The sequence below is a fragment of the Macrobrachium nipponense genome, chromosome 30 (assembly GCF_015104395.2).
Source record: "Macrobrachium nipponense isolate FS-2020 chromosome 30, ASM1510439v2, whole genome shotgun sequence".
Classification (NCBI taxonomy): Eukaryota; Metazoa; Arthropoda; class Malacostraca; order Decapoda; family Palaemonidae; genus Macrobrachium; species Macrobrachium nipponense.
The window spans coordinates 55,739,112-55,752,273 of NC_087218.1; the positions used below are offsets into that span (position 1 = coordinate 55,739,112).

The 13,162-nt window shown below is 37.5% G+C and overlaps 1 protein-coding gene across 2 annotated transcripts in view; it reads left to right on the plus strand.

Annotated features, from left to right (window-relative positions):
• Positions 1–11,040, plus strand: part of LOC135202547 (doublesex and mab-3 related transcription factor 3, truncated-like) — a 33,854-nt gene extending 22,814 nt beyond the window's left edge. For both annotated transcript variants that reach the window (XM_064232027.1, XM_064232028.1), the window contains exon 3: positions 9,419–11,040. In XM_064232027.1, the coding sequence (XP_064088097.1) occupies positions 9,419–10,572 (1,154 nt within the window). In that variant the 3' untranslated portion in view covers positions 10,573–11,040. The remainder of the gene's footprint in view (positions 1–9,418) is intronic.
• Positions 11,041–13,162: the final 2,122 nt, after the last annotated feature.

Consider the following 13,162-nt stretch of genomic DNA (forward strand, 5'->3'; position numbering starts at 1 on the left):
TTTCAAAAGTATCCCTCAGGAGAGGTGGAACAAGCCTATCTGAACTCTAGAGAAAGACTGAGTTTCCAGCCCTGTGACTGGCTTATCAACAACCAATCAGGAGCGTCGTAAGGGACTGGCCTAGACATCAAATGCACGGGTGATGTGAATCTATTATAGTGTTGACTGATTAAAACAATAGCTGTAAAAGTTACAGAAATCCACATTAGGTGAACAGTACGGAAACAAACTTCAGAAAGAGAGACCGGAACAGAATGACCGTATGGGAGCACAACCAGACCAGGATGTGTGGGTCCTTTGCAATCTATCTGGAAACCATGCATCTAAGAGGTATTACCTTAGTCAATCAAATAAGATACTTGAGGTTTGTCTATCCATAGATCTCTTCCTGGTGCGAAAACGCAGTCCCACATTCTTATTTTGTTTGTTTGTTTGTTTGTATGTTTTTTTTTTTTACGTTGCATGGAACCAGTGGTTATTCAGCAACGGGACCAACGGCTTTACGTGACTTCCGAACCACGTCGGGAGTGAACTTCTATCACCAGAAATACACATATCTAACCCCTCAATGGAATGGCCGAGAATCGAACTCGCGGCCACCGAGGTGGCACGCCAACACCATACCGATCACGCCATCCACAATATTACTTCATTCAAGAGGTGCATTTACAGATTATAATCTTCAAATTTAATGCTAAGGAATATATATATATATATATATATATATATATATATATATATATATATATATATATATATATATATATATTACAGATTTAGGAGTTTCCTTTGATACATCAGTTAATACGTATCGACAATGTATAAAATTTAGTATATATTAAAGTATAGACAAAAGTCAGCTTGGAATACCACGAATACGTTACACACTCGACTGAAAATTCGCCAGACATTCATGAAGAGGAGTATCACTTGATGACACACACCCACCCCTCTCTCTCTCTCTCTCTCTCTTCGACGTATTTATTCAGGCTTCTAATCTTACTTTTGGAGAAGTATTCAACAAATCCCTCGGACACATATGTTTTCTGTTATCTTGATAAGCTTCTGTTTAGTCACTGCATTATCTCTCTCTCTCTCTCTCTCTCTCTCTCTCTCTCTCCTCTCTCTCTCTATTGTCTCCTCCTTCCCGTTTCGTTACTGTAGCGCCAACATGTTTTTTCTTTAATATTCGCCACTTACACTGTGCCAACCTAGCTAATGGATCTCAGTGGGGGTAACTCAAGACTAGGCCACATCTCCCTTAGGGCAGAAAATCCCACTAAGATGTCACACAAAAACAACCTTCCGGGGAGGCTGCCCCTTACGGCTTTGGGAAGGGGAAGTGCCTTGTTTGCTGTGGGCAGCTGGGTCATGTAGCTCAGTTGATGCTTTTAAAGGTGGTGGTGGTTGGGGGTGGAGGATGGGGGGGAGGGGATGGGGCAAAAGAGGGCAACTGGATGAGGGTAGAGGGACGCAGAAAGTGAGGGGTATATGAAGTTTAAACCGATCATCTGCGGCCTTACCCGGTGGTCTGAATTTCCCCTCTGGGTGTTTTGTTACTGCTCTCTCTCTCTCTCTCTCTCTCCCCTCATCATCCTTCGTCCATAGACACACTGTTTCACTCTCAGTGTGGGAGGGAGGGAGGGAGGGAGAGTGAGATCCTATACAGCCATATTTATTCACATTTTTAGTTCTCCCTTTTCGTGTGTTCACAACACTCCCCTCAACTCCTTCGGATAAATATTCTCTTCAGATTCGAACAAAAACATATCAAACGCTTCTTTCCTTCTTCTCGGAGATGTGCCCGAAGAATTCGTCGTGACACAACCCGGGTGGTCCTCGTACCTCCAGCCGGAGCGCAACCCCATTTGAGAAATAACTACTTTTCCGTCATCCATTTTGTTTTCTGCACCGTCACGTCCTCCTCGAGAACACTTAATGACGTCACATCCTGCATGACATCTCCTTGATTTCGTCTGTGAGGCGTTTAATGTCTCCATCTCGGGCACTGTTTTGTTAGGTTCCGAGGTCATATTTTCTTTTCGGTGACATGTTGGGTGCTACCGTATTGCCAGTTCTGAAGACGAAAGTATGATGATCTCGCGAATGTTTTCAGGAAGGAAAAGCTCTACTTTGTTCTCTGTTATTTGGAATAGAACTTTTTACTACGAGAAAAACAGAAAACATACGTGATTACCTCCAACGTTCAATTGCACAAAACACGACGGATTGTCAATTCTTTAAGAATTTTTCTATATCTATCTATCTATCTATTTATACACACACACACACACACGCACACACACACATATATATATATATATATATATATATATATATATATGAATATATTATAAAGATATATATATATATATATATATATTTATATAGAATATATATATATATACATATATATATATATATAGATATAAATTTTAGATATAGATATATAATATATTTATATATATTAATATATATAGATATATAATATATATATATATATATATTATAGAATATAGTATGTTTAATTTAAGAAGGCTTTATATCTTAATTCTATAATGGATCTTTTATATTTGAGACGTATCCTGTTTTAACATAAGAATCCATTTACATACACACACAGATACAAATATATATATAATAATTATATATATATAAGTAATTGAGTAATATAATATATATACATATACATATACATAAATGATTTTTCATTACACCACCGTGACGACTTAGTGACAAGAGTACTCGCTATTGGGGTCGGAGGTCGCTGCTGTAGGCGACGACCCGCTCGTCAGTTATAATGACCCTTCGGTATTAGGTTTCGGCGGTAGAGCGAATTGAATGTTGGGCGACATTACTAACTTAATGCTGTGCCACACATTTTTATCGGGGCCTTTATGTTGCGGTCGCATCCAACCAAAGAAATAACCCGCAATATGATCCTATATATATATATATATATATATATATATATATATATATATATATATATATAATATATATGTATTACATATACATTATATATATACATACACGCACACACACACACACACATATATATATTATATATAATATATATATATATATATATTTATATATATATACTACACGTACGAATTTCTCGACTGTAAACAAACAAATGACGTTCATCACAACTTAACCTTGACCGAGACAAAAGTGAATGAAAAAAAATGATTCTTTATAATTATAATAATATATCCATAAATAAAATTAAACGCGTAGTGTAGCTAAATATGTCTTTTCTTTATCAAACACTAGTCTATGGGTACGGAACTTCTCATTTTAACTTGCCGTCACCAGTCCGGGCCCAGACTCTCTCACCATGTCTAAGCTTCCTGACGGTACGTGACGTCCCTAAAGCAGGGAATTCCTATCACGGTTATTTTATATGGCTATCACTTTTAACGACAGGGGTACGAGAGACATAATAAGATGCACGGCAAATAGTGCGAAATATAGTAGTGCGATGAAAAAAAAAAATTATTTACTGGTAACCTATGCCAGCCACCGCAGGCCACTGAGTAATAACGCGACTGGAAAAAATTCAGATAGTCAAGTTAGCAATAATACTTAATAACGTAGTCCATTAAAATTCCGCAGTATACCTAATATCTTGTATTTTGGACAGACTGGTGAGGAACGCCAGTACTTCCTTGTAACTGTAACTCTCTGATCAAAATACAAGAGCTCGGAATTACTGTGAATTTGTAATGGACAGAAATTTAGTCATTGCACTGTGGGTCTTTTCCAGCAATAATAATAATAATAATAATAATAATAATAATAATAATAATAATAATAATAATAATAATAATAATAATAATAATAATAATAATAATAATAATGTTAATTACAGTAGTATGGGTGTGATAGTAATCTCAAGATAATATATTGCATAGCCTAGATGACTCTTGTAAAGAAAACAAGACACGAGTTCGTCCAACAGCAATTGACATTATTCATAAATAATCAATATATCGGAGGACGTTCTGAGTTCAACAAGGACTAAATTCTGTTTGGCATCAAGTGATGCTTATCCATATATTGTCAGTATGTAACAACGGCACCACAGGTCATAAACATCAGGCTTCCCGTCGTCCAGCCTGGAACCAGCTTCATCCATCACTTGTCTTTTATAAAGTACGCGAAATGAAGGTACCTGGTCTGAGGAAGGTTAACAACAAGGTCTAAAGAATACTCTTTAGACCTTGGTTAACACCTCTTGGAAACGATGTCAAACGCTTTCAAAAGCCTCTGTATTTTCCGACCGCTGTTCCAGATTAACAAAGCGTCATAAACACGTATAGTCTTTAAGGTAGGAACATGCCATTTCCACCGTCTCTTATCTTCGCTTTATCGGGGAGTAATTCTACAAGGTACTTTGTTGTTGTTGTTGTTCTTCTTCTTGCTATTCTTGTTGGCGGGATAGGAATGCCCTATGGAAAAGCCTAAAAAGGTCTGGAAAAAAAAAAAAAAAAAAAAACAGAGTTTCGCGCTGCGTTAACGATACAGGAATTTTAGGATAGGATATCTATGATTTATTAGAATGCAAATGTAAAAAAATATATAATGTGCACGTTAAACATTTCAGAACAGTTATTTCTAATAAAATAACGTATTTATTTTAATTTTCGTTGTTGAAACAACGCACTATTTTATTGTAGATTTTACCATACGCCCCAAGTAAGGTAGAGGTCTGATCACGCCTTGTTATCGCAAACATTCATGGGGTACGGGGGACACAAGTATTTATGGGGTATGGAAAAACAAGTATTCAAAACTAGATTGAAAATGAAATACTAATAAGCAACACAGCAACAAGGATGCGCAAAACAAGATACACAGCGTCCCGGGCATGATCGAGGACATTGCTTATGAGGTTAACAAGAGCCGAATAAGGAGAGCTGAGTAAGATATCAGGATGAAGAAACTTCGTAGTCGCCTTGCCATATTCCCGACAACTTCGATACACTTTTCATCCTGATTCTTCAAGACGTTTCGGATTAGAGCTTTGCTACAGTTTGTTTGTTTGTATGGTGTTTTTACGTTGCATGGAACCAGTGGTTATTCAGCAACGGGGCCAATTAACGGCTTTACATGACTTCCGAATCACGTCGAGAGCGAACTTCTATCATCAGAAATACATATCTCTGACCCCTCAATGGAATGCTCGAGAATCGAACTCGCGGCCTCCGAGGTGGTAGGCAAAGACCGTACCAACCACGCCGCTGAGGCGCTTACAGTTGTTTAGTCTGAAGATCGAACTGGTCCCAGATCGTTTGACGATTTTTATTTTGCTTAAACGTTCTCCTTTGAACATCTTAGCGGATGGTGATACTACGTGGTCATTATTCCTCTAAGTAGTGCGTCCTTATGGACAAAAGTAGGCAATACGATGAGAAACCTTCTTGAATACGCAGCCGATCACGCAAGCTTAGTTTGTTTGAATCCGATGTCAACTGTATTACAAATGGACATTTCCATGGAACTTAAGTCGGAGCTCGCGATATCCTTAGCACTTACCGATATTAATAAAGGTCACTAAATATTAAAGCTGTGGGTAACACGACTTTTCGATTCCCTCTCGGTGGCCTGCAGGGTTACTTGCTACGGCCCCTTGAGATTGTTAACTCTTCTTTCTGCAGTCTTGGTCGCCGACTGACATTCTCTTTAAAATCGGTATTATTTAGGTTTACAGGGTTGTTATTTTCTCAGAAGTTTTGTTGATGAATTGAGATTTCACGGGTGTGAAAGGTGTCATTTGTTCTGGACAAAATGAATGTTAAGAGCGATACTCACGAGCAACGTGGACCCTTTCAATATCCATTCGTTAGATTAGGGGAATTTGAACTATTTTGAGATGTGCTGATAAGCACATACACGGATTTCTGCCTATCATTTTCCTGTGGTATTTGCTTGTATAATGAAGTCACGTGCATCTACTCTGATTTCTTGAACATATAGCGTATATATATATATATATATATATATATATATATATGATATATATATATATATATATATATAATCTTAAATACACGGCAGAAAGGCGAATGAAAACAGGGGACTAGGAACAGACAGGAGGGCAAGGTTACAGTTTATTAATCTGGGCGGCGTGTTCTTTAACCAAAAGAGATAAAGAAAGAGGATCAAGGGACAATCCAGTATGGAGATTTAAATTCCTTGTTGATGTGGCTTCAATAAAAATGGGATCCAACAGATTCCTTTTGCAGTAATCTTTGACCCTGCAGATTATCGAGGAATTATCCCAGTTAATAGCATGGCCTGTCTTAAGCCAATGATCCATGCATATATAAAATATACATATATATATATATATATATATATATATATATATATATATATATATATATATATATATATATATATACATAAATAAAAGTTTTTTGCCACGAAGGAAAAATGAAAAAGCGAGATAGCCAAGTACTTTCGGTCCTGTTCGGACCCTTTACTGAGGCAAACTGATTTTACAAAGAACAACATAGTCAAAAGAAGGCTTAATATACAAACTGACACTACCAGATTGGCCATAAGGGCGATTTTCACTCTACAGAAAGGAGGAGCCGCCAGAGGCTAGCCACACCTCGAAGGATACCCGCAGTAAACTAGTGATTCTTCCAGAAAACAGTACATTTTTTTGAAAAAAAACACGGGAGCATATACAATTTAATATCATGGATTTTACACAAATTTTTCCCAACAAAAATTATTATTAATGAAAAGACGAAAGAAAATATAAATATATATATATATATCGAGCAAGAGAAAGAGGGAGAGAGAATATCGAACCAGAGAGAGAGATAGGGAGAGAGAGAGAGAGAGAGAGAGAGAGAGTGCAGAAGATAGATAGAAATAATAACTATATGCATGTGGGACTAATTTATTAGTTGTTCATTTATTTTGAGGTCCTTCATAAACATCTTACAAATATATGGGTCCAAATGATACATTCCCAGACTAAGATTTAGGTTGTTTTTATTAGTGATTTGTATAATTGCCGATTCCAGTAAATTTCTTGAAACATAATCATTTAACATATGTACATTTTTATTCTGGCCACCATCTTAATATTAAAATTTCTATTTTTTCTTCTATGTTCCTACGCGCTTTGCGTATCACGAGTCCACAATATCTTGACCAAGAAATAGAATACATATAAAAATATAGGAAACGATTTCTGCTACCCACCTCATTTAATTGATTTATGTTATCAAAAAGCTCACAAAAATTTTTATAATGTTGCTATTAATGAAAAAGAAATGCCTATAAATGTACTTAGCTTACCTTATTTTCGTGGATTTGAAACCATAAAATCAATATTTAAATCGTTTAATGTTAATGTAGTGTTCTCTTATAACAATACCATTAAAGATATGCTAATTAAGAATAGTCCCGTAACAAATAACAACATCATTTACAAAATTCCTTGTAAGGATTGCCCATCGTTTTACGTTGGTCAGTCAAGTAAAAATTTATGTGTTCGGATTAAGCAGCATATATATTCAGTTAGAACAGCCCAGACTTCAAATGCACTGTTTATCCATCTGAGTGAAAAATCTCATTGTATTAATTGGGGTGATACCTCGGTAATTGCTAGATCTAATGATTATGTTTCAAGAAATTTACTGGAATCGGCAATTATACAAATCACTAATAAAAACAACCTAAATCTTAGTCTGGGAATGTACCATTTGGACCCATATATTTGTAAGATGTTTATGAAGGACCTCAAAATAAATGAACAACTAATAAATTAGTCCCACATGTATATAGTTATTATTTCTTTCTCTCTCTCTCTCTGGTTCGATATTCTCTCTCCCTCTTTCTCTTGCTCGATATATATATATTTATATTTTCTTTCGTCTTTTCATTAATAATAATTTTTGTTGGGAAAATTTGTGTAAAAATCCATGATATTAAATTGTATATGCTCCCGTGTTTTTTTCAAAATGTACTGTTTTCTGGAAGAATCACTAGTTTACTGCGGGTATCCTTCAAGGTGTGGCTAGCCTCTGGCGGCTCCTCCTTTCTGTAGAGTGAAAATCGCCCTTATGGCTAATCTGGTAGTGTCAGTTTGTATATTAAGCCTTCTTTTGACTATGTTGTTCTTTGTAAAATCAGTTTGCCTCAGTAAAGGGTCCGAACAGGACCGAAAGTACTTGGCTATCTCGCTTTTTCATTTTTTCCTTCGTGGCAAAAAACCTTTCTTTATACATAGCATCACGTTTTATATATACTTCGTGATCAAGTTATTCATATATATATATATATATATATATATATATATATATATATATATATATATATATATATATGTATGTATGTATGGATTATTGGCTTAAGACAGGCCATGCTATTAATCGGGATAATTCCTCGATAATATAATATATATATATATATATATATATATACTATATATATATATATATATATATATATATATATATATATATATATATATATATATATATATATATATATATATGTGTGTGTGTGTGTGTGTGTGTGTGTGTGTGTGTGTGTATATATACATATACATACAAGTGCGTGTTTTAGTTTATATTCATAAACATTAAGCTGCCAATGTTTAGTATGAATGGATCACTTATCACTCGTAAATTCTTCTTCGGTCTGTGTGTTCCCGAGTTTGAGTGAATTTGACATCAGACGATATTTAAAGCTTAATGTTTGGGACTATACATATATGTATATAGTCACATGTGTGTATATATATATATATATATATATATATATATATATATATGTATATATATATATATATGTGTGTGTGTGTGTGTGTGTGTATGTTTTAAGGTGAATTTGTGACTGTGTGTAAGTAGTAAATGGCGCTATGTGGATTCCGGCTCATTTTCGTCAGTAGAATCGCACTTTTGTAATTCATCTATAGTTAACGTAGCAAGCAACTCAAAATATGAGCAAAAGAAAAAACTAATATAACGTAAAAGGCACAATAAAAAATTGTATTTCATGTCAACACACACACACACACACATATAAACTGCTTTAAAGTATACAAGGTGTAACGTACATATACATATGTATATACTCAACATGAATGTTTATACACCCAATGAAGATGGGAGTAAAATATTTAATCACAAATTTCTTCCGTGTTTTTGTGTATACAAACTGTAAGACAATTATAATGTTTCAATTTACTTTATATTAACAAAAATTGAAATACCCCTGTAAATCGTAGTTGTGCAGAAAATATTGGAGAAAAAATTGTCAATAACTGCTATCTTAACTTACAATCTACAAACCATGATCATGTGTAATCGGGACTTTCATTTAAAATTTTTTTTTTTTTTTGACATAAATTTCGCAAGAATCTGATTTCCTTTGTTTTTCGCAGACATCGAGGTGTCAATCGCCGACGACGAGGTGTCCAGCGACGTGAACGTGGTGTCCCCGGGACGATTGGCCGCTTCCCCAGCGATGTCCCCGACCTCCACATCGAGAGCCACGCCTCCTCACCTTCACCACGCCCAAACTCCTCCCCGCCTCCCGAGCCACGCCTCTCCGCAAGCTCCCTTGCAGGCTCCACCACCTCAAAGCTTGGCGCATACTTCGGCGTCGCACTTCTCCGCACCCGCCACATCGCAGGTCCCGTCGCAAACGAGCATCACTGCGACGCGCCAGGAGCCAGTCTCGGAGGGACCTCCAGCATCTTCGTCGTCTTCATCGTCGTCGTCGTCGTCGTCGTCATCTTCATCAACTTCCTGTGGTGGTGGTGGTGGTGCCGCCCCGGAGACTAATTCCACGGCCTCCGAAAGGGAGAACGCCTCGACGTCCCTCGCTCGAGAGACCCACCACCAGACGCGGGAGGATTCTCTCAGGTGCCAAAGCCCGACCCAAGGGGAAGCCAAAGGCAGCAAGAGGAGGGACGACCTGCCCGGAACTGACATCGAGGGCATCGACGTCTTGATGAAGATCTTCCCAGGGGAACGCCGGGGCGTCCTCGAGCTCGTTCTCTCGGGTTGCGGGGGTGATCTGCTGAGGGCCATCGAGCATTTTTTGTCGGTGGGCGAGGCGCTGAGACGTCCGTCAAACGCCGGCGTCCTTCCCCGACTCTCGGACCACCCCACCAGAGCGCTCTCGCCGCCCAAACCGAGCCTCGGTAGCGCCAAGTCAGCCTTCACGCCCCTGACCACGGGCGGCCTTCCACCGCCGGCGCACCAGAGCAGCTTCTTCTCGCCCGCTCTGCCGCGGCCTCCTCTCTACGGCGACGCCCGACTTGGGCCTCCGCTTCTGCCCCTATCGTACCCGCATCTCCTGCCCCCGCTGCTGCCCGTCTTGCCCCCGCTGCCCTTCCACAGACACTACCACCACGATTCGTCGCCTGACCCCGCCGACATCAGGGACGCCGATCCCATTCGGACGCAAGACCACCTTCAGGATGCCTATCCGGTTCGACACGACCTCTTGGTACGACCTGACCTGAGGTTAAATCTCGACTTACGACCCGACATCCGAATGAGGTCGCCAGCAACAGACGACAGCGCTTAGATTCACTCAAGGGATTTCAAGCACACAGAATGAAATGTTATAAAAATAAGAGATTAAGTTAAGGTCATATGCGACGATTTATAAACTTGATGTTTCAGTGTTAGTTTAGGCCTAAAAGTAAATGCAAAATCTGTCATTTATAATTCTCGATTTTACCACCAAATTACTATAACGCTTTCCGGTGTTATTCAGCGCCCACTTTCACATTACCTTAGAACCTCTACACAATTCAATGTTGTGAAAAACCTTAAATTATCCCCAGCTTTACAAATTCCATCTTATAGCTATCTATAAAAATATCAAGACCTGCAATCTTAGATGAAGAGGAAAATGTCAATCGACTTATCCTAGTGTTTTCACGGTAATGCTCCTGTAAAAACTACAATTAAAAAAATATTTCCTTTCCCTTTACTGTAAAAATTTAAGTGATTTAATGCTGCCTGCATTAACTTACTTTATAAATATCAATAAACGATATAAAAAAGGGTGAGTTTTCAATGATGACCTGAATAAGTATTCAATAAGGTAATATGTCAATTGACAACCTTTGACATGACACGTTCAGAAATATAAATCCATTCAAAATAATAAATTTGAATTTTAATGTATTTTGAGAAATGTGACTCTTTTAAGTGCAAGGACGACCTAATGCCCTTATATAGCCCAGGCCCGAAGACGCTAAAAAGAAAAGGCAGGGAAAAAGACAATAGATAGAACAGAAGACAGGATTTAGTCCAAAGGCCAAGCACTGGGACCTATGAGGGCATTTACAGAGCTGCAGGAGATGCTTAGCCACGAAGGAAGAAATACGATTTGACAAAAAAAAAAAAAATATATACTGTATAAAATACAGGGTGTCCATAAAGTCCCAGTACCATTACAAGCAATACATACTTGTAATGGTACTGGGACTTTATGGACACGCTGTATAATCACAACTTGAGTTGGATTTTCCGTTCTTAAGCAGGATCAACTCTCTGAGCCACATATTCTCTAATCTTTCTAATCTATGTTCCCTTAACAGTGAAGAGCGTTGTAGTTCTCCTATCAATTTATCTAGCCATTTGTACGCACACAGATCCAGACGCGCAGCTTACAATGTCAACACATAAGAAAATGAGCCATAGAGTAAACTCAACGTAACAACGCTTTGGCAACTAAAATACCCTTAAGTACAATGACAAATACAACTTCAGTACTCATATTAATACAGCTACTGTTACAAATCACACGGATTTAACTGCCACCATTAATACTTTATTTAATGACAACAAACGAAGACCAAACCTCAATTTTATAGAAAAAAACAGCCGTTTCTCTAAAATTTTGTGGCGTGAGAATAATCAAGACATGATCGTACTCCATTCATCCTTGAAATGCTGGATGAATTATTGTCTCACTCATCCTCAAACTTCTGAACAAATAACGAAGCCCATGGGCATGAAATTTTTCACATAATCGCTGCACGAACCCATACAGATGATACACCAAGAGTGCGTCAAATACCTAAAAATACTGCACGCGCTAATCGAACTTCACGGAACTGTAGACCTGTTTATGGTAGATGATCCACTGTTAATTTAGAATAGTGATCAGAAAATACACAGGTTTTTAGAAGAGACTGAAATCGTTTCTAGAAAGTGCGCCCATGAGTTACATCCAAGAAAACATAGTATTAAAATGGTAAATGAATCTCGGAAGTTAAAGCTATCAATGTTGATATGGATGGTGGGAGACTGGAAATGATTGTTCATGGAAGTGCTTGTGAGTTCATGAAACCAATGATGGTAAGATAAGAATTAAACCGTAGAATAGACGAAATAAGAGAGATAACGGAATGAAGGCAAAAAATGCATCGCAAACGGGGATTGTTAAGCCAATTCTTCGTTACGGAAGAGAAGTTTGGATGTGAAATGTGAAAGAAAAATAGTAGAAAGTGTTAAAAGAAAAAAATTTTCACTTGGAATTTCAAGTAAAATTAATTGAAAGGGCAAGGATTGGGCTGTGAAAAATTGGTGAAAATTTTGCATAAGTTACAATAGATCAGCGCATTTTGCGATCGACAGAGTGGTGAGTAGCCTGAGTATAATAAGGAAGCGTTTGGAAGAAAGACCAACATAATTCTTGATAATTTTTATTAATTAAAGATACTTTACCTTTTAGGATTTCTTGTTCTAGACATCCAATTTGCTTGGAAGCAAAAAATAAATATAGAAAAAATAAAAATAAAAATAAATAAAAATAGAGGCAGTAGTACTAAGCAAATATATTTTCAGCCATATGTCTTGAAAGAGAGAGAGAGAGAGAGAGAGAGAGAGAGAGAGAGAGAGGCTTATGTTCATAAAGCTCTCCAGGCCTTTATTTTTTCTTCACTGAAATTACTACAGTGGTTAGTGAGAGTTCAATAGTATTTGCAAATGAAAGACAGAACGATTGAGACCTGAATTTTATAACGGATATTAAAGAAACCATGTTACTGAATACAATATGGAATATATAAAATTAAGGCCGTAGGCCAAGCGCTGAGACCTATGAGGTCATTCAGCACCGAAACGAAAACTGACAGTTAGAATGCTGAACGGTGTAACAG